The sequence below is a fragment of the Chionomys nivalis genome, chromosome 5 (genome assembly GCF_950005125.1).
Source record: "Chionomys nivalis chromosome 5, mChiNiv1.1, whole genome shotgun sequence".
Taxonomy (NCBI): domain Eukaryota; kingdom Metazoa; phylum Chordata; class Mammalia; order Rodentia; family Cricetidae; genus Chionomys; species Chionomys nivalis.
In genome coordinates, this window is record NC_080090.1 from 649486 (window position 1) to 674264 (window position 24779).

General features: G+C 38.3%; 1 protein-coding gene across 2 annotated transcripts in view; it reads right to left on the bottom strand.

Moving 5' to 3' along the window:
- Wdr26 (WD repeat domain 26) overlaps positions 1-24779 on the bottom strand; it is a 46524-nt gene continuing 21745 nt past the window's right edge. For both annotated transcript variants that reach the window (XM_057769229.1, XM_057769230.1), the window contains exons 8-14: positions 16815-16955; positions 13848-13967; positions 11620-11765; positions 11115-11193; positions 9871-10000; positions 8056-8241; positions 1-4506 (exon numbers count right to left, since the gene is read on the bottom strand). In XM_057769229.1, the coding sequence (XP_057625212.1) occupies positions 4481-4506; positions 8056-8241; positions 9871-10000; positions 11115-11193; positions 11620-11765; positions 13848-13967; positions 16815-16955 (828 nt within the window). In that variant the 3' untranslated portion in view covers positions 1-4480. The remainder of the gene's footprint in view (positions 4507-8055; positions 8242-9870; positions 10001-11114; positions 11194-11619; positions 11766-13847; positions 13968-16814; positions 16956-24779) is intronic.

A 24779-nucleotide genomic window follows, 5' to 3' on the forward strand; every position in this document is an offset into this window, starting at 1 on the left:
TTCATTCTGTTTATTGAATTGAGAGAAGGGAATACAAAGGACTGGGCAAGTGCTGCGCACTGACATGGAAAAGGTGTAATTAAAATAAAATTTAAAAATCCCAATAAAGCAAATCTAAGTTACTGTAATTTCAACCAAACAAAAAAATTTAAAGACATTTAATATACCACACATTTATAAAATAAATGTCAACCAAAAGGTGTTTTGTAAATAATTAGTAGAACAAATGAAAATAAATATGAGACCTGAAGTTTTTATACTTTAATGAAATAATAAAGAAATTTAAACCACTAAATATAATCTGAGAGGCAGTTAAAAAAGCAAACCCCAAAGTTTAAGAACACAATCCTCTGGAAACACCTGTCAGTTCATAGTAACTGTTAGTCCACACCAACAGCTGTGTGAGCTACATAACACAATGCCATATCACTCTCCCTAGCTCAGAAATCTCCAGAGCAACACCAAGTTCTTCATGTGATCTCTACAGCTTGGTTTGTAAGCACATACATGCTTTTGTGATCTACTCTCGACACGTCACCCACACGCACCCACAAGCACTCTCACTCTTTTACTTTCAAGGGACCAATAACATTCCCCCCTCTGAGCCTAAGAATGTTGTGATTAATTTTAGCATATTGATCCTGATAACGTAAATGTCTAAGTCAAAGATGGGACATAATTTCATTCTTATAAAAATAGACAAGTATTAACCAAGTCTTAAAGAGTGCACTTTACATGTGCACTGGACTTTCAGTAAAAATGACAACCTAGTTGTTTCTAGGGTATTTTATGAATCAAGTTCTTTCTCAAACACACAAAATTTTATAGGATTAATCTCATTAACCCAGGCTGTCTGGATTAAATAGATAGGGGATGGGTTTATACAGCTTGTTTTTTTTCAATTCTAGAGCAGCTACTGTAACAACTCAACACTGCAAAGTTTAGATTAAATTCACCCTGTTTTTAGAAAGTGTCGAAGTGTAAGCAGTTTAAGTGAAATCAGTTATGGTTTTGGAAATGGAGGGAATGCTTTGGCCAGCAAACAAAGGGAGATTTGCTGAAGTCTGAGACATTAAAGTAAAATTACTAATATATATTTAAAAACCGGGACACAAAGGATATTAAGACAGATTATCTTCTTTCCTCCCCATTCTTCTGCCGTAAAGTAAATGACATGGATATGTTCCCTTTCAAGAGGATGTGCGATATACATTTACCCAATGGGAAGCAGAGGGTCAGTTCTTGTTTGCAGGAACCAATGTCCTAAAAAAGATTTCAAGGTGGGGAGGGGTGGGGAAGAAGAATTTTCTATTAATGCCACAGAACGCCAGTTGAGGCAGAGCACTCCTAACCACTGACCTTGCTGAATTACTGTTTGCATTTTCTCAGACTAAAGAAATAGCGATAAAATTGCTCTTGGTTTATCTAACAGGTCATTTTAATTACTTATAGTCAGAGAATTCCTTTTTTGTTCTCCCACCCAATAAAATGGGCCAATATATGGGGACATTGTAAACAAAATTTCCTGTCTTCAACTACTTACCTGGATTACTAGACTATTTATCTGGCCAGCAAGAGCAATGAAATACAGCTGACATGAATACTAATAAAATAGAAACTCGAGTCTGAAGCTCTGTCATCCCCCAACTCCCACTCTTAATTCATTTGCTCACCACCCACACCAACCTCAGTGATTCCCAAATCCAACACTTTACCACTAAAAACCAGTTATTTAGAGGAAAAAGACATTTAATTTCATTCTTGCTCTAGCCCTTAATCAATGCATTAATAACAACAAAAACATTTTTAAGCACATGGAATTGAGCCTACTAACCTGATTTTTGGAGCCAAAATTCTCCACTATTTTGATCTATGTGCAAAAAGTATTGGTACTTTTCAGTTTATACATTGGTTAGTATCTTGTGACAGGCTTGACAGAACTTTCCCTCTTTGTGTGGTTTATCACATTGTCAGAAAATTTCAGTTAATAGCTAAAGGTTAGAAAAATCCTGCCACTAGATTCTTCCATCATAAAAGCTAGGGTTTTTTCACCATCTTTCTCACATGTTCACTTCAGGGTAAATATAGGAAGCGGATGCTTATAGCAAATTGGCACAATGAAGTACCAGTATATTCAGGAAACTGCCAGTTAGGACAGACCTGGCAACCAAGTTCACCTAGCTGCTATGAACACCTTTGCATAGTTGCACCTCCACTTTAACAGGAGTTACGGTCTTGTAAAATGTCCCTCCCTTTCAGTCTACATTTTTACTTCTAGGTGTTTTGAACTGTACTTCAGAAGTACTGTGAGAACTCAAGACAGATCTAGGTGTGGCTTGGTGTAGAATCTGAGTGGGCACAGATCTCAGGGAATATTCCGTATGTACCATGTAGGACGATGTAACTACATTTGTAAACAGCTGTGGAGTTTGCCACATTTTGTTAGTGATTGTTACTGTAGAGACTGGGGTGTATGTATTAATGGCTTCAGGGTATATCAATCAAAATACGGTTTTAACTGCACTGAGGTAAAGAGGAGTTGCCACTTAATTATATACATTAACAAATCAAAGTTTTTATTCAAGCTTAAAGTAAAAAGTAACTTCAGTCAGGAAATGAAGTACCAGATAAAAGGTAACATACTATTTTAACTTGGAAGTATCAAAACAGGATTTCTCTGATTTTCTAAAGTGGTGGTCTCTGCAAAATGAAGTTTAAAGAAACCTTTTTACACATCAATTTCATAAAATAATCGCCGACTATGCTCTGCCATTTCCTTACTGTGGGCTTTGGGAGATGAACACTATTTTAAGGCCAAATGTGTTTTCTTCTTCTCCCTTTTCCTTACTTTCTCCTCACTGCTACCACCCGTCATGACCTCTACCATCCAAGCCTCTCTCCTCTTAGGGCTGTGAAGGGTATGATCATGGTGAGAATGCCATAGATTTGGCTCAGCCTCAAGGGCAACTTGGTACAAGATGTTTTTTTCTTCACCAGGATCTTACTTTGGGAGTGATTCCACTTCTCCTAATAATAGCTGTGGTCACCCTTATTATCCTCTACTGACAACAGGGCATTTCAAGGGAGACTGTTAGAGCCAGTGGCTGTGGGTTCAAAAACACCGTGAACATCAGACGTTGGATGTAGTCTTCAAAGTGAGTAGTCTTTGTTCCCGTAAGGAAACCGTCCCTTAAACTACAAGGGGGAGGAGAGGGAAAGACTGTCCACAGCACCAGTTTGAATGAGGTTCAGTATGGCAACATCTGAAAAGCTGAGAAGGAATCTTCTTTAAATTCCAGTGTCCCTATGTTGGGCATTAAGGGCAACTAGAAGAAATGACTGAGGTTTTAATCCCAGTTTATTTATGTTTGTAACCTGCCGAATTCTTCTAAGTCTCAACTACACTATAAATTCCCAAAGTCGCCTATCTTCTGATCTCTACTTTTACTAGATCACACCAAGACCAGAAGAACATGGAACAAGCTCTCTTGAAAACCTAGACTGATGGCTGATTTGTTATTTATGTTGGTGTATTTATAAAATTCTCCTTTTGGATCTTGAATTTCTTCAACATCAGGTACTGATGTCCCTTCGGGAACAAAATAAAAGGGGGAACCTTCCAAGTATCTCTCTGCTCTCCTGTGCCATGTCCTTCTGAGCACTGTCTCTGACCATGCCGTCTCAGGCGGCACTCCAGAAGAGCATCAGTCACACTGCATATCTGAGTCACAGAGGAAACTCTTTTTAAGCTGGTTTAGATTCCAAATGTATACAAATGAAGTCACTTTAATCCTATAAATACTTCTTAATTTATTTTTAAAAAATTGTGCTGTTAACCCTTTTACGGGGCAACAAGCTATGTGAAAAGTACAAAACTTTTTGTCAAATGTAATATTGAGAGTGCTTTTGACATAGTTCACTGTTTATCATCTGATCAGTATATACTGCGCAACGGGCAAGGCTAGAATCCATGAACCAAGCTGCAAAGATCTCAAGCTAAATAAGGCGGAAAGATTTGAAGAAACAAAAGGAAGTTCTTTCCTGTCCAATGTATACTCTTCAGACTAATGAACTCTTCCTATCAAGCCTTCTAAACTGTTAAATAAAGTTTCCAAACAAGCATTTGAACTTCATTACACAGAAGAGCAACAAGAATGGTATCCCACCAGACAAAAGGCAGGAGGGAAAAATATATATATACTGAGTTCAATGGGTAAGCCTGAATGTAGCACAGTTCTTCACAACCGATGGGGAATAATTCAACATGGTGTCCAACAACGTTCTAACGACGTGCTTCATCAACTGGTTACTATGAAGCAAGGTGTAAATGTTTGGCCCCAATCGGGCTTCAGAAATGGTTCTTTTTTTCATGATGAGCATGTCTGTCCAGCTATCAATCATGTTTGTTTGCACCAAATCCCAAGCCATTAAAATACGACTAATTTTAAGTTAAACAGAAGTCGTCTGCTCCAATTCGCCATCAACTATCCATGCTACTGCATTCCTCTGAATGAAGACAAGATGAAAACGTGCAGAGAGAAAAAGAAAAGAAAAAGATACCAGTTAGAAAGTTTCAAAATCCGCATTAGTATATAAACAGCAGAATAAATAACATAAATAAAAATTCTTGATATTTTCGTAGTCCTTAATGTATCTCCCTCAAGTTTTAGGTTATATTTTATAATGTAACCTCATGATTATTTGAAATAATACGGAAAAGGGATGAACATAATATTAGAATTTTATAATTTTATGCTACTTTTTGACAATCTCACTGTGTAGCTCTAGCTGGCTTTGAACTTTGAGTTCTACCTGCCTTTGCCTCCAGATTAAAGGTGTGCATAACCATGCCTGACAGGATTCCTTATTTCATTTATTAATTTATTTTGGTTTTTCTTTTCTTTTCTTAAGACAGGGTTTCTCTATGTAACAGCCCTGGCTGTTCTGGAACCCATTCTGTAGATCAGGCTGGCCTTGAGCTCAAGAGATCACCTGCCTCTGCCTCCTGAGTGCTGGGATTAAAGGCGTGGGCAGAATTCCCTATTTTTAAAATTAAACTTGAAGTAGATAATTGGGATAAGAAAATTTTGCTAGTTTACAACAAGAACAATGAAAGAAAACTAATAATACAAGGCAGAGCTGCACACTCTATGTATTCAATCCCTTCAGCTGCTAAAGCCTGAGGTCTCCGGCATCACCCAGCTCCATTTGGGAGCGGTGTATATATGACCTGTATTAAGATAGAGTTCACATACCATAACAATATACTCACTTAAGTACTTAATAGTTTTAATATATTGATAGCTTGTATAACAACAGCACACAATTTTAGACCAACTTTACCATCTTGTAGCAATCACACAAATCCCCATTTAAAACAAAACAAAAAACAAAAAAACCCCAAATATTCCTCTAGTCTCTGTGGATTGGCCTATTTTTAAACCACTTCAATATAAAATGCAATCACAGCATATTGTGTGTCTGTATGTTTTTGTTTCTGGTGTGTTTCATTTACTATACATTTTCAAGGTTCATGTACCTTATATAGCATGTATAAATATTTCATCCTATTTCATTTTATTTTATTATTATTATTATTATTTTTTGGTTTTTGAGACAGGGTTTCTCTGTGGTTTTGGAGCCTGTCCTGGAACTAGCTCTTGTAGACCAGGCTGGTCTCGAACTCACAGAGATCCGCCTGCCTCTGCCTCCCAAGTGCTGGGATTAACCTATTTCATTTTATACACCCCACCACACACAAACAAAACCCAGAAAGCAACTAAGGCAATCAATCTTGTAACTCATTACAAAAGATTAGAAATTAAGCCAGGAGGTAGAGTGATGGCTCAGCAGTTAAAAAACAATGCCTGTCCTTTCAGAGGGCCCTGGTTCGATTCCCACAACACACACAGTGGGATTTTAAAAGTTTCTAACTCCAGTCCTGGGGAATCAGACAGCCTCTTCTGGCCTCTGTGGGCACCACACATATAAGCACTTGCTGGTAAACTTGAAGACCTGAGCTCAATCAACAGAACCCAGGAAGGATACCAATTCCAGCAAGCAGTCCCACTGATTCAACATAGACGTGTACCCATCACCTTCCTGTACCCAACAAATGTACAAACTTTTTATATCATGGATATATCGTTTTGAGTTAAGTATTTAAATGACATATTATAACCTTAGACTACATTCTTTGAATGTTATTTTTAAGCCACTTATACTTCCAAATTCCTGTTCTAAAAAGGTATAGAAAAATGTTTCGTTTGTATGTGGGAAAAGACCACAAGGGATATTCTCAAAAAGTACTTCTTTTATTTGAAATGAGAATGACCATATCTGTAGGGTCAGACCTATGTTGGTGTAGCACAGTGAACATCGCTGAATTGGTCCTGATCTGGGAACTGAGCCAGTATCTGGTACACCCACTGAAGTCACAAAATACAAAGTGCAACTCTTATCCCACTGTGCTGCTGCCAGCACTGCTTATGAGATGAAGCTGCTGCGTAGACAACTCCTATCCTACTTCTTCCAATCACATTCTGACTGACTAATAAAATACAGAAGTACAGATAATTACAGATGCAGATGTCCAAAGATCATAATTTGCTCTGTAGACCAGTCAGCCTCAAACTTAAGAGGCCTGTCTGCCTCTGCCACCTCCAAAGTGCTGGGATTAAAGGCGTGCACTGGCTTCATCTCTGTCATTAACAAAATTTAAAAAAGTTAACTTCCCTCCAATGAAAATCATTAGTTGAAACTGTTAAATGTCTTTCTTCCTAAATCGTTTAGGTGGGAGGTTGGAAGAGCTAGATGGCTTTAGCAGTTAAAAGCATTTGTTGCTCTTGCAGAGGATTGTCATTCTGTTCCCAACATGAACATCAGGTAGCATGGGCACACAGCACAGGCACACACACGAGAAAAACAAAACAATAACAACCATTTGGTGGAACATAATGAACAAAACAATCTCTAAGTGTTTCCCTCTAAATGAGACAGTTTACTTGTTCTCTTTGAGTGAAAAAGGGACATTTACATAAAATATCTTATTCTCTCTAGTATTATTATATTTAATCAAGAATTGATCCTCATCTGTTAGCTTTATGACTTTCTTCATCAAGTATCAAGGTGGTGGGAAAAACCTTCCAGGCCTAGACTTGCCAAAATGGCAGCATTCAACAAATTAACGAGATCTGTCATATTTTGGTTCCTTCCCTATAAAATGAAAGTAAAAATGTTCCTCTTACAAGACCATGAACACACGGAGAGCAAATATACACTGAACATGCTACTTGGCACATGGGCAGCACAGAAATTTTAGTTCCTTCTTTCCTTCGCCATAAGACATAGTTAATGTTAGTATGCTATACGGCGCTAACATATTAGTAAAACCCCAAAATGATGATCAATAAAATGAAAGTTTCTCAGAATTTATAATTGTTTAGTTCTCAAGTACATAAAACATTTCATGTAATATCACATTTACACAGTAAGACGAAGCATCACTTTAATAAAATCTGTATGTGCATGCAAGTGTATACCTGCAGATGCAAGATGTGTGGATGTCAGAGGACAACCTTGGGTGTCAGTCCTTGCCTTCCACCGAGAGACAATCTCCCTTGTTCTCTGCTGTACATGTCTGCCTAGCTGGCCTAGCAGCTTCTGGTGATTCTCCTATGTGTCCACCTACCATGTTCCATAAAAGCAAAGGGATTATAGACTCACACTACTATACACCAACATTACATGGGTTTGGGGATCCAAACTTAAGTCCCCACACTTATGGGGCTAACAGTTAGCATGTTCCCATCTCTTAATCCCCCAAATTCTAAAGTATACTACAGCTAACTTGATGCAAACGAGGAAGTATATATTGGAGCTTACTTTCGTCGTTGTCTAGCCAAAAAAAACAAATAAAACTTAATCTTAGATTTTTCAAATTCTTTTTATAAAGTGAAAAGGTGAAAAAAAAGTCATTCTACATTTAAGCTACTATTTAAAAGTACTGTCACTCAGAGCAGTATTTGGAGAACACAAAGACTGTGTGTGCCTTACCTTCAATATTCTGGTGGTCTAGAAAAGGTGCTGGTCCCCATATTCTAACAGTGCCGTCATCTGAGGCACTGGCCATCATAGATGGAATCTGTGGGTTCCAGCTAACACAATTAACTGTGCGCGTGTGCCCTGTCAGTTCTGCAATTGGCAGTTCACTTCGTTTGTGCCAGATGTAAACCTTGTGATCTAAATGTAGAGCAATTCAGAGAAGTGTTAGAGAGCCATGTCATCAACAGAATTATCATTTACTACACACAGAACATGATTCTTCAATATTATATCTTAAAGGGAGGAAAAAATAAAGTAGTTTAATAACTTCTGTGAAAAGTCATGTTAATACATTATAATTTTTTTCTTCCTATTCAAGGTACCTAGCTCTGAAGCCACAAAAATAGCTATTTGCAGTAGTCTGTTCATCTGTGACTAACGCTAATCACAACCTGGGGCAAGATGGCTCAGCAGTTAATGCTTGCTGCTCTTGTAGAGGACTAGAGTTCAGTTCCCAAGCACCCGTGTAAGGTGGCTCCCAACCTCCCAACTGTCCAGACCTATACATGACATTTGTTAACAGAACAACTCCAGATACAAATAAGGTATCTGAGCATAAACGAGCCCAGAATAGAGATGATGATGTACTCTGTGGAGGTGAAAGAGAAACGAGGTATCCAAACTGGAAAACTGCAACCATTAGAGGAAAACCTTTATTGGGAGCTTACAAAGTACTTTATGTGTGTAATGAAATCTTCCTCATGCTAGGAGGTGGGTACTCTGCTTCTCCCACACTGTAGAGACAGTGACTGAAGTAATCTGAAATAATGGAAAACTAATCTCTCTACTTTGCTGTTCAGGCACATGTTTATCTAAAAACACAGGTATTTGTCATCTACAAACCAAGTTTACTAGAAAGAAAATTGTAATTTTTTTCTGAAACCATAACTATCAGCATAAATGTGTTGCTCAGACACACATACTATCTTTTAAAAAAAATTATTATTTTCCATTGCCTTGATAGAAATAATTATTCTGTTGAAATATAAGTAAATCATAATAACCATCTTTTGGTTTTTGGAGACAGGATCTCTCTATATTGTCCTGGCTGTCCTGAAACTCACTATGTAGACCTGGCTGGCCTCAAACTCACAGAAATCCACTTGTTTCTGCCTCCATCTCTCTCGAGTGCTAGGATTAAAGGCATGTGCCACTATGACTAGCAAGCCTGACTTTTCCGACCTTTGAAAACAACCAATTATATAAAGGTATAATGATTTAAGTAAATTTTGACTTGATTCAAACATCAAACGCATTTTTTTTTTTTTGGTTTTTTTTTTTTGGTTTTTCGAGACAGGGTTTCTCTGTAGCTGTGGAGCTTGCTAGCTCTTGTAGACCAGGCTGGCCTCAAACTCACAGAGATCCGCCTGCCTCTGCCTTCCTAGTGCTGGGATTAAAGTCAAACGCATTTCTAAAACATGATTAGGACAGGTTCCACTCATCTGTAACAGGCACAGAACACTAGCAGCTTAAGGCCCTGGGTTCCATCACCAGCAACATAAGGGAAAATGAACAAACAATCAAAACCAAAACAAAACATCAAGGATTCAAGCCATTCCCCAAAAGGTAACATTAAGAATATAGTCCAAAAAAAAAAAAAAAAAAAAAAAAAAAAAAAAAAAAAAAAAAAAAAAAAAACAACAACAAACAATATAGTCGACAATCCACTAAAAACCTTAATCTTCTCTCTGACACCTGCTGATAAACTGGGAGACCACAGACATTAAATTCACCTACGCAGTGAGCGAACAGCAACACAAACTTTACCTTCACTGCCACTAGCGATGAAGTCTTCATTATGGCCTCCAAAACATGAATGGATTGTATAAAACCCTTGGGTAACACCTTGGTATTTCCTTACTAAAACTCTGTCTTGCAAGTCCCATAAATGAACTCCCTGCAGGCAAAAAGAAAGAAAAAAAGAATTTTTTGTTGCTTTTTTTTTTTAAAGATAGGGCTAGCTTCTGCCTCCCATCTGTGACTTTTATTTATTTATTTTTGTTTTTTTTTTGGAGTCAGGGTTTCTCTGTGGTTTTGGAGCCTGTCCTGGAACTAGCTCTTGTAGACCAGGCTGGTCTCAAACTCACAGAGATCCGCCTGCCTCTGCCTCCCGAGTGCTGGGATTAAAGGCGTGCGCCACCACCGCCCGGCTATTTATTTTTTTTTAAAAAGACAATCCCACTAAATACTCTAGGGTAGCCTGGAGCTGACAGATCCTCCTAGGTTTGTTTGCTGTGCTTTTTTATTTTTGAGACCAGGTTCCTCTGTGTAGCCCTGGTTGGCCTAGAACTTGCTCTGTAAACCAGGCTGGCCTCAAACTCAGAGATCTGCCTGCTCTGCCTCCTGTATGCTAGGACAAAAAGTGTTCCCCACTATATCCCACCCTCAAGGTTTTTTTTTTTTTAAGAGTTCAGGCATGTATGATATCATGAAGCTTAGTAGTTTTTTTTTTTGTTTTGTTTTATTTATTAAAAGGCAGACAATCTAGCCTAGGGTCTTCTAATATAGTGCCTCATGTTGTGGTGACCCTAACCATAAAATTATTTTCACTGCTACTTCATAACTGTAATTTTGTTACTGTTATGAATCGCAATATAAATATCTGATATGGAGGATATCTGCTGATAAGCGACCCTTGTGAAGGATCATTCAACCCCAAAAGGGTCTTGACCCACAGGTAAGAAACACTGAGCTAGTCCAATGGCTTGGAAGCACTCTTAAATTCAGAGAGATTGACTATTCTGCTTTCTGAGCGCTGGGATTAATGGTGCGAGCTATACACCGAGCCTCAATAGACTCTTTAACAGTAATTTGTGAATATTCCTTTGCCCACTGGAACATTTTTATTTTCTATTTGTGCAAAATGCTATTATTTCAATAAACTTATAGCTTATTCCTACATATTTAAGCATTAAACATATACATTACCAGCTAGACGAAAAACAACAAAAACATTTTCACTAAGTTGAATTTTTCTGAAAGTTGTAAAAAAAAAAAATACAAAAACATACCTGAGTTGCTACATTTAACAAAGCTAATCGGCCATTTTTTGAAATAGTAAATGACATAATAGGATGATCTTCTTGTACTCTGTAATCAGAAATAATTTTTCAGGAAAAGCAAATGAAGAGTCAAGAACTTCAAATTATGAGACTATAAACTATTTTAGCTTAAATGACACTTTTGTCTTACATACGTGTCAATAAAAATGAGTTAATAAGTACCCCATAACACCAATTCAAATCACCAATAAAAACTATAAACAAAATCCCAACTATATACACATTTTCATATAAATTAGACTATTCTCCCCACCTTTTCTCCAAGGGAGGGAGGTTCAAGACAGGGTTTCTCTGTGTAGCCCTGGCTGTCCTGGAACTTGCTCTGTTGACCAGGTTGGCTTTGAACTCAAGAGACTGGCTGGCCTCTGCCTCTTGAGTGATGGGATTAAAGGTGTGCCTACCACTGCACCCTGCTAAATTAGACCATTTCTACTGGAAACAAAATAATAGTTACATGTTCCTATCTGTAAGGTCCTCAAAGTTGTAGCCCCGGATTCTCTGGTGCGTGTCAGAAGCCAGCACAGTCTTGCCGTCACTCAAGCACCATAGGCATTGCACTCTCACCCCCTCCCAGGAGTCCAAAAGATTTCCATCCAGGTCCTAAGCAGGGAAACAAAACAAAAAAAACAAAACCACTCAGAAAGCAAATCAAATGTAATATTTGACAATGACTTATGAAAATAGCTTTGTTTTTGTCTGAGGCTGATCTAGTCAAACTTACAAGTATTTTAACTTATGAGAGTTTGACTACAGGTCTGCAAACACTGTACTCTTACATGCAAAGCTGGGATATGAAAAAAAGAGAACTAGGAATAGCTTATAACCTATCAGAATAAACCACAATGAATTCCATAAGGTTCATTTTACTAGAAAGGGGCAGCTTGTAATACCTACCCAGGGAGGTATTAAATTGTCAGTGAGCTGCCTTGAAAGTAGTTTAAATGACCTACCCAGAAGAAATGAAGCCTACTGCACAGCCTAGTAAAATGTGTTTTATTCCGTAGAGGTCAACTACAGACAGTTTATCTAAATAAACACCCAACTGAAGTGATGCAGTGGGGGAAAAGATCTGAAAACATGTACTAGGACCCCGTGAGAAGTGACAGGTGTGGTATGTGGACCCTAGACAAAGCTTAGGGACACTGCATTTGTATGTCATAGGACAATTTACCTTAGTTTAATCAAATAATTTGCAATTGCCAGGTGTGGTGGCACACGCCTTTAATCCCAGCATCTGTAGGCATATGTAGGAGGATCTTTGTGAGTTTGGGGTTAGTCTGGTCTACTCGGAATGATTGGATAGCCAAGGCTACATGGTGACCCAGACTCAAAACTGACATCAAAACCTCAATCAACACAGCAGCTATTGACCATAAGATTCTTCAAATCACTGAAAAATTGTCAGTACCCATCACTTTTTTTAAAAAGGGTTTATTTTTTAAAATTAAGTGTGTCGGTGTGAGGTGCACATGTGTATAGCTACCCACAGAAGCCAGAAAAGGGGGAGCACTGGATCCTCTGACAGCAGCAAGAGTGGTTGTGAACCACTCAACATGGGGGCTGGGAACCCAACTTGACTCCTGTAAGAGCACTGCATGCTCAGCAGCTGAGCCGTCTCAGCCGCAGCACTGATTACTTCTATTCCTCAGATACTTCGGCTTGGGCGATTCATGAAATTCAACCTTCTTGTGGGTTTGCTACTGTTCCACACTGGGTCTCCTATATCCAGGGCTGATCACAAAGCCAAGAAGGACCTTGGACTTATGATCCTATTGTTTCTACCTCCCAAGTGCTACAATTAGTGTGTGCCACCATGCCCTGTTTGAGATGAGCTACATCCTCAACTTTACAGCACCGTTAACTGTTTCTGGAGACAGTGGTCTCACTTTCCAGTCCAGGCTGGTCTCTAACTCACTAGAACCCAGGCTACTTCTTTTTTTCATTTTTCTTTTGGTTTTTCGAGACAGAGTTTCTATGTAGCTTTGGAGCCTGTCCTGAAACTTGCTCTGCAGACTAGGCTGGCCTTGAACTCACAGAGATACACCTGTCTGGCCTCCCAAGTGCTGGGATTAAAGGCGCGTGCCATCACTGCCCACCTCCCAGGATACTTGTTAACTCTTGACAATATTCCCACCTCAGCTTCCCATACCATGCCTGGCTAGCACCGTTTTTCTTACAAAGGCCTAACCTCACTCAAAAGTAATTGCTGAATTTTTCAGTCCTATAAATTAGTACACTTATTTTTCTGTGACACAGTCTCACTATATAGTCCTGGCTGGCCGAAAACTCAAGAGATCCACCTGCCACTGCCTCCCAAGTGCTGAGACAACAGCCACCATGCCCAGGTAATTTTACACTTTTTATGAGTACCAGAAATGGTTTTAAAAGTAGAAAGAAGTAATAAAAATTCTACTAAATACTCGTAAGAGGATGGTAAGTAGGTTTTCATATTCTATGTGTCAAGTGAACCTTCATTTTATTTAATCTTTTTTTTTTTGAGATGGGTCTTACTACGTAACCTTGGCTAGCCTGTAGAACTTAAGAGATCTGCCTGCCTCTACTATGTAATTTAAAGTATGTCCCATCATGCCCGGCAACTGTAAATTTTAAAAATCATTAAGCAAACAGTTCAATTGACTTTTAAAATAGGCATACCCTGGTGAGGAGGCACTCAATACTTACACACTGATAGAACTGCCCGCGCTGACCTCCAGTCACAAAGCGTTTCCCATCTGGATTCCAGGCTACACTGGTCAAACTGTCTTCATGAGATTGGCTCATTTTTGTTCTTAATTCTCCCGTCTATAAGGAAATAAAACTGTGGATAAGATGCTCAAGATGTCTCTCTAAGGGGTATATGCAAAGAAGACTGGAAAGGAAAGAGGGGAAGAAGAGGAAGGAAAAAGAAAGGGGTAAGGATTCTTAGAAGGGAGCCAGAAGAATGGAAGGTGATTGGGTATATTGCTAAGGTACCAGTCCTATTCAGAAAGACGGCTATTTTAAATGGCCTCACCAAAAAATAAGACTACAACACTCAAATAAAAATTAAAAGGTCAGATGCAATAAGCTTTAATAATCTTCTCATCTTAAAAGAATTAAACATATAATTTTCCACAATCAGGACAATGAAAAGCCCAAAGCTACAAAGCTCATTCTCCTGAGCTTCTCAGTCCAAAATTCTTTATGAATTTTATCCTAAAACTATAGTTAATGCAATTAATAATTCTTTCAGAACACAATTAATAGGTAGTAAGACTATGCCCTCAAAACCACAAAGGGCAATGATAATTATGATAAATATTATATTCAGATGCTCATTATAACGCAGGGAAAATGGAAAAACTTTTCTAATATGTAACTTTACTTCAATTAAAAGCAGAGCACAGAAATAATCTCTGTACTGTTTAGCATAGCATTCTACAGTGCTTCCAACTCATCAAGCTTGTTTAGTGCTGAAACCTCAGACATCCTCCTGTTACACGTTCTAAGTTATTCAACTTAGGTGACATTACACATACCATTTAATCTAGTCTTGTTCCGTTTTGTTCAGGGATTAGAAACAGGATCTGAGAGGTAAAGCTGCCCTTGGTATAAAAAAAAGTACATGGGCATAATTTTCCTGTGAGAAATGGGTAATCAAAAGTAAAAATCAAAGAGTGAAAACAAAGGGTATGATTAGGAACCTGGGGCCAAGTGATAAAGGCACAAGAGGCACAAAATAGAAAGCTAGATGTCTCCCTTACGTGAGAGGAACAGAAACAATTCAACATCTAAATCCTTCCCCAGACTCTTCACTAAGTCTCAGCTATTTAATCACTTGACCTGGGCAGCTAAAAGATTAAATGCAAATACAAAAAGCATCCAAATTGGGTGTTTACTTTTAACAAATATGTTAACACAGTAAGTTCTGAGGCAGCAATGTTTTTCTTCTATTTTGCACAGAACTGTGAGTATGAGGTCATTAGATTAGAAATCTATCTGAATTTCAACAGAAATAGCTTTCAGACTTCTTAAAAGACAACCGTACTAGAAAAGGCCTCAACTTATCAAGTAGTGCATAATGGCAGTTAAACATAAACATGATTTAACACCCAGGAACTAAAATCTGACTCAAGTAAAGACCACACAAGTATTAGTCACTGTGTCTCTAGTAAGGTTGTATATACTTAGGAGGAAGAAAAAGAAGCTTTAATAGAAAAAAAGAAGAAAAAAGTCTTTTAGATCAGATTCACTTTAATCTATATTTTATTCCTATTTAATTCCGTGCTTTGCCATTTCCCTAAACCCAGTTACAAATATAACAGTGGTTATTTGCTAGCTTGATAATAAAAGACATTTTTGGAACAAAATGAGATGTGGGTTAGGTATTAAAAAAAAATAAGGGCTGGAGAGATAGATGGCTCAGCAGTTGAGAGAACTTATTGCTCTTCCAGAGGATCAGGATTTGATTCTTAGCACCCTCATCGTGATTCCCTACCATCAGTCTGATGCCTTCTCCAACCTCACAGGCACCAGTCACACAAGTGAGACACATATATACAGGCAAGCAAAACATTTACACACATAAAATAATAATGTTATGAAGGATAATGTTATTTTTGAGGATACATACTTGAATATTTAAGAATTAAACATGTCTGTAATTTACATTCAAATACTTTGGCTCTGATGTTTAAGTGTTTCTGTTTGTGTATTTATGTTCACTGTGTACACAAATATCACAAACATAACAACAACTATCAAATCCAGGGTGGTGGGCATATATGACTCACCATTTCCTTTCTCTGCTTTTGGGAAACATACTGGTCTCTAACTTGCTACGTAGCTGATGATGACTTTGAACTCTCAATCCCCCACCTTTCTCCCAAATAACAGGATTACAGGCAAGCAATATCACACACAGCTATACCATTTCTCAACTTTTCTGATTCCCAAGCCGGACCACTCACTCTATAGGTCACCCGGGACTCACCTTACCTTAGCCTCCTAATAGATGAAGGATTATAGGTCTGAGACAGTATGTTTGGCTTCACCATTTCTCTCTTTCTTTCTTTTTTTTTCTTAAGAATTTTATTTCCTAGAGCTGGAGTTATAGGTATTTGTATGGTGCTGGGAACCGAACTCTGGTCTCCTGAAAGAGCAGTGTGCTCTTACCCACTGAGCTATCCCTTCAGCCTCTCAAATTTTCAATATTTGAAAATTCTCTTCAAAAGTTAGGGCAAAGCCGAGCATGGTGGTACACGCCTTTTTGGTCCCAGCATTCTGTGAGTTCAAGACCAGCATGGTCTACAAAGCAAGTAAATTTATAAATCTTAACATCTGAGTTCTAAACATTTGAAGCACTATAACTTACAAGAGACATGTTACAGTAATTTAGCTTAAATGGTTCTGTTGTAAAAATATTTTTAATTTCTAATACTGTTTTTTTTCTTCCCCCTTTCTGAGACAAAGAGTTTCTCTGTGTAGCCCTGGTTGCCCTGGAATTTGCTTTGTTGACCACGTTGGTCTTGATCTCAGAGATCCACCTGCCCCTGCCTCCCAAGTGCTGAGATTAAAGCTGTGTGCCACCAATGCCTGGCTAAGAATAAAGTTTTAACAAATGTGTGTTAAGATTATGCTGGACTTAAACCAAGGATAGAACTTGCTCACTTGTACATTCCAAAGCCAAAGCTCAGAGCAGTCATCTGGTCCACAAGCAACAAGATAGTTGTCATCTGGACTCCATGCAATATAAGAAACACCATACGCATGTCCTTCTAATGTTTTAAGCAGCTTTAGCAGGTGTGTATCCTAAAAAAAAAAAAGACAACTTAGTTAACTAAAAGTTACCATTTGCTAGCACAAGAATTTAAAGTATAAAGAGCTACACTGATAGTATTATTTGTTCTGTGAAGTTTCTGTGTCAATACGGATTAACTAAATTCAGGCAGCTTGCTTCATAGAGATTCGCTCACATCTATTAATTACCTACTATACAGAGCATATTATATACTAGATAGAAACATGAAACTGTCACAGGAATTGTCCTTAGGGAACTTGAAAGAAACTGAAAGTAGATGTGCACACCAAAAGCTATCTCTCTATATTTAAAAGATGTAAATAACTTTAGACACATAACAGCACAGAATAAACATTTTCAGGTTATACAGTTTAACAGTTGATGTAGATCCATAGACTTGTGGAACAGCGTGTAAGAGGTTATAAACTTAAAACCACTACTTTATTTTTATTGATTTGTATAGTCTGGGCATTCCATATAAATGAAATTAAATATAATACAGTCTCTTGTAATTGGCTTATTTCATTCATTCCAAAGTCTCTATGCTTCATGCATGACATAGTATATATTTTTTCTATTTGGTTTCTACTTTTTTGAATATTAAGAATAAAATGGCAGACAGGTGGTGGTGGCGCACGCCTTTAATCCAGCACTTGGGAGGCAGAGGCAGGTGGATCTCTGTGAGTTCGAGCCAATCTGGTCTACAAAGTGAGTTCCAGGACAGCTAGAACTGTTACATAGAGAAACTCTGTCTCAAACAAACAAAACAAACAAATAAAAGCAAAACAACAAAAAGCCCACTAAAAATATGTATGTGCTTTTCTGTGGACACATTATTATTACTCTTAAATATATACATAGCAGAAGAATTCCTGGGCCATTTGCTGTCTAATATTATTTAAAAAACTGACTGTATCATAATATGTTTCCACTAACAAACCAATATCAATACTACTTACGGATATTCACCGAATGCTTATTAAGTCTTTTATAATATGATAGCAACACAATATTATTAAGAACGATATATCCCAGGGAGCAAACTAAGTTTTAGTAACATTAAAAAAACCTGTGGGGCTGGAGAGATGGCTCAGCAGTTAAGAGCACTGGCTGTTCTTCCAGAAGCTGAGTTCAATTCCCACATGGTGATTCACAACCACCAGTAATGAGACCTGGTGCCCTCTTCAGGCCTGAAGGAATATATGCAGGCAGAACACTGTATACACAATAAATAAATAAATGAAATCTATACGGGAATAATTTTCATTTGGGCTTCCTGACTCAAAGGACTATGCTCCAAGGGCTGAACTATACAGTGCAAATGTGTAAGAGACAAGACTGGAAGAGGTGACATGCTTACTTCACGGTAACGATTTGGTTTATCCAGAGGGAAACATCAAGCCAGTCTAGGGAATATCTAATAAAATATTAAGTTTAGCAAGAGATGGGAACAACAATGCTGAAGATGAATCAGAAGGAAGACTCAAGAAACATGTAACAAGCAAAAAAATCCACCTATCATAACTAAAGAGATATGATGAAGACACTTCAGAGATAAAAATGCAAGTTAAAATTCCAGCTAGCATGTATACTAGGTCCAATCCCCAGCACTTAGGGGTGGGGTAGAGGACAAACTCCAGATTTCTGGTTTAAGTGAAAAGCAGAGAAAATTTTGAAAAACCTAATTACCAGGCAGTGGGAGTGCGCACCTTTAATCCCAGCACTCAGGGAGCAGAAGCAGGAGGATCTCTGTGAGTCTGAGGCCAGTCTGGTCTATAAAGCAAGTTCCAGGACAGTCAGGGTTGTTACACAAAGAAACCCTGTCTTGAAAAACCAAAAATCTAATAATATGTTTTAGATATTCAACTAGAGATGTACTAAGCATAACTTAAAAAGTCTTATTTATGTGTTTGTATGTGTGTAGGGGGTTGGGTATGTTCCTGCAGAGGCCTTGAGAGAGTAGGTCCCCTGGAGCTGGAGTTGTGTAGTTTGGAATGGCTGGAATAGCCTGGATATTAGGGCTGAGAGCAGAACTGAGGTCCTCTGGAAGAACAGGAAGTGTTCTTAAATACTGAGCCGCCTCTCTAGCCCCTTGAGACTAAATTTAAGCCTGGGGGTAGATAAAGTCCACTAGCGATGACCTCTAAGAAACTATAAACAGGTCTTAAACTAGTCTGATAAAACTGAAACCTCCTGGCTTCAGAAACATAACTATGGCTTGTTTATTATGCTGTTTATTCATATGACTAAAACCTTTTATGACAGTACATTAACAATGCAACTACTGATTCCTCTTTGTTGAGTACCTGTATCAGATCAACAATAAAAGGTCAAAATTGACTAGCTTAAATTAACATTGCAAGAGAACAAAACTTTAACAAAACAATACTCCAGAAGAACACAAAGATTTTCTTCTAAATTGACAATAAATTCCTTTAGAAATACTTATCCAGAAAACTGATTGTTTGAACAAGACTGCTTTTTCCATACTGGAGAGGTTAGATATAGAAGACCATAAGTTAAAGGTCTGGCTGGGCTACACAGCAAGATCCTGTCTCAAAAAAAACTACAGGAGGGTGGGGGGAAGAGAGACAGAAGAGGGAGGGAAAAAAACCCAATTATTTTATATACCTCAATAATAATGAACTCCATACATCATAAAGATACTGCTCTTCCACAGGACTTCTGTTGGGGAATATTATTTTAAGGTGTGTTGCTTTTGTTTACGCTGCATTTGAGTAACCGTGAAGCAGTGATTCTTTGCCCATCTAAAACACCTGACAGTAATAATAAAGAGCTGAATGGCCAATAGCAAGGCAGAAGCAAGGATAGGCAGGGCTGGCAGGCAGAGAGGATAAAAGGAGAGGAGCAACAAGTGAACAAGGAGAGGAGGGCATCTGGAGCCAGGCACCTACCTAGCCAGTCACAGAGTAAGAAAGAAAGGTATACAGAAAAAAAAGATAAAAGCCCAGAGGCAAAAGGTAATCGTGATAAGTTAAGAAAAGTTGGCAAGAAACAAGCCAAACTAACAAGCCTAACTAAGAATAAGCCAACATGTGTGATTTATTTGGGAGCTGGGTGGCGGGCCCCACAAAAATACAAGAGAGTAAAAACAACACACAACAGACTTCGTTTGATTCCCAGCACCAATAGGGCAACTCACAACTATCTAACTCTAGTTCCATGGGACCCAACGCCCTCTTCTGGTCTCCACAGCTACCAGGGGCACAGACACACATGCTGGGCAAAATACTCATATATATTAAAAACAACAGCAACGAAACCTTAAATTCTTTTTTTCTACACACTAATCCCAGCATTGGGGAAGCAGAGCAGAAAGGTCATGAATTCTAATTCAACCTGGAATCCAGTTTAAACAAAACAAATAACAAAAATGGGCATTAAAAAAATACATATTCAAGCCGGGAGGTGGTGGTGTACCCCTTTGGTCCCAGCACTCAGGAGGCCGAGACAGGAGATCTGTTAGTTCAGGGCCACTCTGGGTTACAAAAGATTGAATCTGTCTAAAAGAGAAACACAGTTCAGACAAAGGTGATCCCAGCATTTGGGATCACAGGTCTTTAACCCCAGAACTAGGGAAGTGGAGACAGGAGTGATGGGCAGAGAGAAATAAGGGAAGGCGTGCAGTCCAGTTTGAGATTTGCTGGAGACAGATGCAGTCTGGAGAAGCAGTCTGTGGACAGGATCGCCCCCTCCCCCTGGGTCTGACCATTTGTAGAGGTAAAAGAACTCTGTAGTTGCTGGCCACTCTGCTTCGCTGATCTTCAGCATTAACCCCTATATCTGACTGGTTTTTTTTTTTTTAATTAAGACCAATTAGAATCTGTGTTACAAAGGACAACTAGGGCTTAAATAAAACTACTGTCTTTAAAAAGAAAGAGAGACAGAGAGGGAGGGAGGGAGGGAGGGAGGGAGGGAGGGAGGGAGGAAGGAAGGACGGACGGACGGACAAAGAGGGAAAAAAGTGCAGTCAACTTTTCTTAAATAGTATTTGACATAACAAAAGCACCACCATGTCAAGAGTTTACCAGTCTCAGGGGATTTTTTTTGTAGTACGGTCATCTGTAAAGTCATCCTTCTCATTTCAGATCAGAATCTAAATATTAATTCTGCATTCCTAAACTAATAGGGCCAAGAAAATTTTACCAAAAAAAAAGAAAGAAAGAAAGAAAATAAGACAGACAGACAGAAAGAAAGAAAACCCAATTATATTCTGCACACCCAGTATTCAAGAAAACCCATTCTGGAAACGCTGACATCAAGTCTAAACCCCTCAGCAAGAGATACAGAAGATCTGCTTCATTGGTTCACGTCCTGAACTTCCACTCTTCTCCCAGATGGCCTTAGGATATTCTCAGTTTCACCTAAGCAGTTCTTTGATCTTTCACCTAAATTCTTTTCTTACTTTCCTTAGCTTTCTAGATGTAGTGAGATCTCTTCTGAGCTCCCACAGCGTCCATTATAGAATCATCAGGGTTTATTACCATATGCTTAGTTGCCTAGATTAAAAAAATTAACACACAATAGGCATTTTATACTGGCTAAATAAAGTGGGAATCTCACCCACAACTCCTAGCAAAACAAACTTAACAAAACCCCTCAAAATTCAAAGGTCATGTGCACATCCCAGACTCTTTCTAGTGTAATTTGTGACTCTTTGCTATCACTAAAAATACGTCTATTTTATTTAACGAAGGGGTCAAGTCACACTCCTTTTCTACCAAAATGTCTTTCTCATGTCCCCATTTGTATGCTATACCATAGCTCTAATAAGGTTCCTTTATGTCCTCATACTTCAACTGAAAATAAACATAGTAACATTATTTAATTGCATCTTAATATCCTTTCTAACCTGTACAATCCTTTGATGGGCTTCTTAACCTGACATCTACAAGAAAGGGTCCATGGATAGAAGCAGGGTCTTGGAACACAAATGATTAAAGGTCACTTATGATTGAAGACTGCTGCTCTACTGTGTCCTCAGCCCATGTGTTTATTCAAGAGAACAATGTTACCAGGCATGATGGCCTAAGTCTTTTAATCCCAGTGCTCCTGAGGCAGAGGCAGGTGGAGCCGAGTTTGATGCCAGCCAAGACTACATATAGAGACCTCTTCCAAAAACGAGACAGAGAGCTATGTAAATAATCAAACTTACTGGCCTCGCCATGGAATCGACTTTCACAGCCTAAGCTGACATTTTAAGTGGCAGTTTTTAGTTATGTACTCTTCCATACCCAGACGCAAAGTAACACGTGTGGACATATGCTACGACAATCATTTGCTGAAAACAATATGAAAGTGGCCTTATAAAATAAATATCTACCATAAATGTTTATTACAGCATACAGATATTATTGCTTGATAGCCTTTGATATCTATGATGCCTTTGTTAGGGACAGAGTCACAAAACAGCATTAAAGCAAGCAGATCAGACTCATACAGCAGACAGATGGGGGGAGAGATAGGCAGAGAATTCAAATCTGGGCTCATTGTTGGTTAAATTACTCCAAGGAGAAGTGTTTATTATTTCTTTTCGTTAATGGATGCTGTGGTAGTGGTCTGAAAGAAAATGGTCCCCAAAGGGAAAGGCACTAGTAGGAGGTGTGGCCTTGTTGGAATAGTTGTGTCACTATGGGGTGAGCTTGGAGGCCTCCTATGCTCAAGCTATGCCCAGTGTGGATAGAGATTCCTGCTGCCGCCTACTGATCAAGATGTAGAACTCTCAGCTACTTTTCCAGCACCATGTCTGTCTGCATGCTGCCATGTCCCCCCACGATGATAATGAACTAAACCTGTGAACTGTAAGTCACCCCAATTAAATGTTTTCTCTTATAAGGGTTGCTATAGTCATAGTGTCTCTTCACAGAAATAGAAACCCTGACTAATACAGAAGCCAATGAACTATCTGTGACTTAATCTATCACTAATGCATTTAATCTGATGCAACATACATAGAACTACTAGGTAACAGTAAATTCAGTACTATACCTTAACAATAGAGAAATTTCAAATACTCTTATTTCATATTGAAATTGTTACAGATATCTTACAATATTATTTAAGTTTACTAATTCAGAATGCTGGTAATCAAGCTGGGCGGTGGTGGCGCACGCCTTTAATCCCAGCACTCGGGAGGCAGAGGCAGGCGGATCTCTGTGAGTTCGAGACCAGCCTGGTCTACAAGAGCTAGTTCCAGGCCAGGCTCCAAAACCACAGAGAAACGCTGTCTCGAAAAACCAAAAAAAAAAAAAAAAAGAAAAAAAGAATGCTGGTAATCATTATCTGCTACTAAAATTATTTAGGGTTAATGAAGGAATATTACATATTGTACCTTTTTATTCTAGATGGAGAGCCCACATTTCAATATAATTAGGTTCCTTAAATAATTAGAATTATGTGTGTGTATATTTGTCACACACACACACCTGAGTCCTGCTATGTGTACTTAACAGTATTATTTTAAGATAACCAGTAAGTCTGTCAGATTGCTAACTAGGTATTATGGCACAAAAAGGTAAGAGCTCTTTTTTTTCTTAAAGAAAATTATTTATTTTTATTTTGTGTGCATTGGTGTTTTGCCTACACGTATGTCTATGAGAGGATGTTGGATCCTGGAGTGATAGACAGTTGTGAGCTGCCATGTGGGTGCTGGGAAGTGAACCTGGGTCCTCTGGAAGATCAGTCAGTGCTCCTATCTGCTGAGCCATCTCTCCAGCCCCTAAAACCTCCTTCTTCATAGTGAAGAATGCTGTTCTTTCCTCTCGCCAGTTACAACATATCACAGGAAGGTATTCAAGAAGTACCTGTCTCAAATTTGTACTTTCCCTTCTATGGTGCCTTTAAATTATTTGCTATGTATGTTGTATGTGCATGATACTTGTATGTGGGCTGACATGCCATGGCCCATATGTCAGGACAATTTTGTGGAGTCATTACTTTCCACCTTACGAAGGTCCCAGGGAACAAAATCAGGTCTCCAGGCTGGCAAAGCACATGCCTTCTTCAGCTGCTGAGCCATCATATTGGCTTCTAAGACTAATCTGTTGTTGTCTTACTCAAAATAAATTTGGGGCCAATATATTTATCCAAAGGCAAAAGCCTTGTTTTAGTCCTAAAACAAGTTTTATTTAATTTAGATCTTAGGTGAATGGCTCCTAAAACAGTGTAGTTCCTTAACCTATTTGGATTCATGATATTTTTGACTAGTAGATAAATGTTCAATTGGTTAAAAGAAATGAACATGCTTATTTCTGCATATCTGTAGGTTACCTAGTGATAAAGACACTTCTGATTAGAGAAAACTTAATTCTTAAAATCCATATGCAGTAATTTTCAAATATTATCATTGGGGAAAACCAGGTTAATACTCCACATGAGATCTGCAAATTATACTGGGGACTTTAACCCTTCTAACCCAGTTTCCTCATCTCAATACAAAAAGTTTAGCACCTCAGAGTCATTCAGAGGATGAAAGAATACACAATGACTTAGCACAATCTCTAGCATAAACCCTGAACAACTAGGGTGATATTAACCTACAAACATATATATATATTATGTTTATATATATATATATATATATATATATATATATATATATATATGAACAAACACAAAGAGAAAAAATTTATAGAAAAAAGTGATCATCATAGACAGATATGATGATACATCTCTATCTGCCTGGTGTTCAGGAATACTGGCTGGGGCTGGAGAGTTCCACACCAGCCTGGGAAACTAAGTGAAAACTTGCCCCCCAAAATACGTAAATAAATAAATACAAATCAAGTGACAAACATGACCAAAAAAGGCACTTA